Below are 4,555 nucleotides of genomic sequence, written 5' to 3'. Positions count from 1 at the left end.
CTCCCCCCGCCCCGAGCGCACAAATTTTTGTGCACCGGGCCTCTAGTTCTTTTATAAAAATCAGAAGCACAGGTTGTTTTATATGTGATTATTTGTACCTATGTCTGTGCTCTTTTGTAAATGGTTTGAGGGTAGTGACTAAGTTGCATTCTCTGAATTGTCTCCAGGCATATAACAAGAATTGTGCTGATTTGGACCACAGATAGAAATAATTAAAGATTTCTAGAAGTTCTACTCTCTGGCCTTCTTTCTTAATACATCTTTTTTTAATTTAAAATTTGAGATATGCTCTAAATGGCTTTTATCTACTTAAATAGAGGAAATGAGCAAAGTAATCTAAATCTTCATGGAAAAATATCATTAGTTCAGCATATATTCATTGGACACCAGTATAATGCACAATGGTATAAATGCAAGTCTTACTTCAGTATACTCCAAATATGAATAAGTAAAATTATTTGAGAATCTCTTCTTTGTAAAATTGAGACCTCTTTCCTCTTCTTAATCTATTTTTTTGGTCTTCTTTATTCTCCAGTGAAGGGGTTATTTTCCTTCTCCTTTCAAGTGGAATCAGACATTGCTCCTACTGCCCTGTTGCTTATTTACACTATTTTACCAAATGGAGAAATTGTTGCAGATACACAGAAACTCAAGATAGAAAACTGTTTTGCCAATAAGGTGGGTGTTTTGTTTAAGTCCATTCCTTTTATACAACTCCCTTTTGGAAATATGGAAAATAAGAACATATGTGCATTAAAATACTGCCACATAGTACTCCTCAAACTGCCTCCCTAGGTCCCTAGAAGCAGAGAGTGATGCCATACCCTGAGAGGTCTAATGGAGAAACCCAAAGCAGACTGTCATAAACACAATTTTTTGTCTCTGCTTTTATCTTAAAATTTATGTGAAATTCAGAACCTATTCCATTATGAATCTTTAATAGTTTTCATTTTTGAATGGTTTTGTTCCAATATTTTTCAATTAAAAATACTGTTTCACAAGGATGTTTCAATTTTATCCCATCATGCCCCTCTGGTGCACCTCCATGTACAACTACAGAAACCAGTAACTCTTGTGAGTTTAAATTAAGTTTGCTAATACAGAACAGGGGTGCACGTGTGTATCCCATTTTGAGAAGCATACCCTGAGAGCTCTAATAATATCTTCTTAAAAATATGCCTAGGGCCCTAGCCTGCTTGGCTCAGTGGATAGAGCGTCGGCTAGTGGACTGGGGGGTCCCAGGTTTGATTCCAGCCAAGGGCACGTGCTTGGGTTGTGGGCTCAATCTCCAGTAGGGGGTGTGCAGGAAGCAGCCAATTGATGATTCTCTCTCATCATTGATGTTTCTGTCTCTCCTCCTCCCTTCCTCTCTGAAATCAATAAAGAAATATATATTTTTTAAAATATGCCAAGAACTCTTTAACATTGGTCTTCTCGAGATTAAAACAATATGCCTCTATAACAAGTAAACATTCCTTGTAATGAGAACTATATTTAAGAACTATATTTAAGAACTATATTTAAGAACCATGTCTTACTATACAATGATCTAAGAAAAATGCACAGTGGATTCTGATATTATTTTTTAATCCCACCTTACTAAAGAATGCTATTCAAGTAGCATGGGTGTCCCGGAGTATAGTTTCTGTCCTGTTTAGATGTCGTGTGTGTTTTACATGAACCAGAAGGAATTCCTACTGTGAACTTCAATGTCCTTGTTGCTCATTATGGATAGCAGTTTGTTAGGCCTAAGAATGGCCATGTTATGCAACAGCTTTCAACACCTTTACTGATTCTAGCAATGGTCTCTTTGTGGTGCAAAACATATGAATACTCCTGTGCAGCACTGTAAGACTTCCATAGAGGAGCAAACCTCCATGGGCCTCATGTCAAATATCTTTTAACTTATCGTTGATCAGACAAGGAGATCAGTTATGAAAAATAATAATTATAGTTGAAGATTTATGCAGTATTTAGAATTTGACTATTTTTATTTACCACAAAAAAAATATTATAAAAGAGGGCTGTGAAAGTTAAAAATGAAGGCCCCTAGAAGTTAGACATTCTGACAGGATGAAGAGCAAACAGAGTAGAGTAGGCTAAGAATGTTAGGAAAAATCTAGGTCAGATTGAGACGTGTCTTCCTTCAAATCAATATACTTTAAATATTTTTTCAATCTTTGTTGGGGTAAAGAAAAAACTGTTTTATAGTCAAAATTCATATACCCCTTTCTTTAAAAATAACAGATTTTTAAAAAATAATAAATAACAGATTTAGTATATATGTTAAATATTATGTAGCAGTTTAAATTGCCTGTCATTCTTAACTGAGTCTAATTATTCAGTGAGAATAACATTGCTTAATATAAGTAGGTACAGACTCCCAAAATATGGCTTAAAGTTCTTTTTTGGTTCTCAGATCAGTAAAGCATTTTATGTTTTCTAATATATTAACTTCTTAGCTAAAAGTATTTTCAGTTTATTATAATTCCAAATAACTGACTTGATATTAACGTATTCACAAACATTATAATGAGATTAAATTTTATACAAATAAAAACAAATATTTAAAATAGATTTCTTCATAAGTAGTATTTTCACAGTATATTGAACTATAGAGATGACTACTACAACATCTAGAGGAAAAATCAATTACTTGCTTTTTTCATATACGTCTCATAATACATAAATCCAAACCATTACATGAATTCACTAGACAGTGTAACAGAATTACTATAGTTAAATTCAGCAATAATATTAAATTCAGCAATCCAAGTCAAATATTATTTTACTAAACACACTGACTTTTCATTCCAATCCAAATCAGTTTTCAATCCAAGAACCTAGGTTACCTGATGCTACTATAGTAACTTAATTCTCTATTATTTTATTTTATGTTTTGTCTATAAGATAAAACATATATTTACTCAAGAAGTGTTTACACAAACGTAAGGACCCAATAGCTTCACTTACCAATGAATTGCTACTGGCCAAAGCAGAATAAAATCTCTGAAAAAATTGTGCATAATTTTCCATTATTTTGTACTTTTTATTCTTTATTCACAGTTCTTTGACTTTTCTCAACCAATTAACGCAAGATGCATATTAAATGTTTAATTTTTAAGACTCAATATGTCGAGTAAGACTCCCTCCACGTTCTGCGTGGAGTAGGGTTCGGTATCTGAAAGAGGAGCCGCACAACAAATGAGAGAAAAAGACACGAGATAATTTTGCAATATTGGGGGACCAGGCGGCATGTCCCGAAGGACTTCCTCCCGTGCTCAGGCATAATAAATGGGGGAGTAGTTTCGGCTACCACTGTCTGGACAAACAGAGGTGGCCCCTAGCTGACCTCTGCTAGGGCTTCAAAGGCACCTAGCCTTCAGGGGGTTCTCTGTCTATGTTTATCAGATAGTGGAGGCAATAAACAGTTTCCCACACAATACACCTCTGATCCCAATAAAATTTACTATACATCTTTAGAATATCACATAACTAAGACTGCCAACCAGAGGAGATTTGGGTTGGCTGGTCTCAGAGGTAAAGTGATTTCTTCTCCAGTGCCATGCAAAATATACACATTCATCACAAAAACACTGCATGGAGATAGGTCAGGTACAACAGGTGTATAACTTTGTCAGCATGTGTGTTCTCGTACCCCTTCAGGATTCTATCTTAATGTGATCAAAACCAATTTATATTTCACCACTTAGATAAGGAGTGGGAAATATGAGGTAACTGGAACCATGTTTTCAGTTTATTCCAGAGATGGTTACCTGGTCATTCCTAGGTGGATTCACCTCAATCCTGCTCTAAAATAGATGAAGGAAAGGAAGTGTAGAAAGAACAAGGCCTAGCCTGTGGTAGAGGAGATTTTTGAGAATGTAATGGAAAATTTGCTGCTATAATCATATTATCTTCACAGGTAAATTTGAGCTTCTCCTCAGCCAAGAGCCTGCCAGCCTCAGGCACCAACCTGAAGGTCACAGCCACTCCTCAGTCCCTCTGTGCCCTTCGTGCAGTAGACGAGAGTATGCTGCTAATGAAACCTGAAGCTGAGCTCTCACCTCAGTCAGTGAGTCCTATTTCAGTCTTGACTATTAGAAAATGCATATATGATAAGACCATATTTGGAAGTTGGAAATTATAATTACAAAGGACAAGTTCTTCAGCACATCAGGCATAATATATTGTTATGTATGAGTTGAAATTCAGTTTGGTTCCAAGAAAGGCATTGCCCAAGGTGCTCATTCATCATCTCATTTCAATTTCTGTTATAATATACTAGAGGCCCAGTGCATGAATTCATGCACAGGTGGGGTCCCTCAGCCTGGCTGGCGATCAATGCCTATGGGAGGGGAGGCGGGCAGCAGGGGTGAGGAACTGTGGGAGGTTGGCTGCCCAGTCAGAGGGCCAGCTGGCCAAGGGAGGGAGGGACCATAGAAGGTTGGCTGTGGGAGTGCACTGATCACCAGGGGGCAGCTTGTGTGTTGAGCATCTGCCCCCTAGTGGTCAGTGCACATCATAGTGACTGGTTAACCAGTTGTTCCAGTCG

At 36.9% G+C, this 4,555-nt stretch overlaps 1 protein-coding gene across 1 annotated transcript in view; it reads left to right on the top strand.

The window, feature by feature from the left end:
• Positions 1 to 535: 535 nt before the first annotated feature.
• LOC102761341 (alpha-1-macroglobulin-like) overlaps positions 536 to 4,555 on the top strand; it is a gene marked incomplete at its 5' end in the record, with an annotated part of 23,041 nt that continues 19,021 nt past the window's right edge. Inside the window, 2 exon segments of the mRNA XM_015558779.1 lie at positions 536 to 678; positions 3,926 to 4,079. Coding sequence (XP_015414265.1) covers positions 536 to 678; positions 3,926 to 4,079 — 297 coding nt within the window.

The sequence above is a fragment of the Myotis davidii genome, unplaced genomic scaffold (assembly GCF_000327345.1).
Source record: "Myotis davidii unplaced genomic scaffold, ASM32734v1 scaffold1430, whole genome shotgun sequence".
In the NCBI taxonomy this organism is placed as follows: Eukaryota; Metazoa; Chordata; class Mammalia; order Chiroptera; family Vespertilionidae; genus Myotis; species Myotis davidii.
This window is presented reverse-complemented; position numbering and strand designations above follow the sequence as displayed.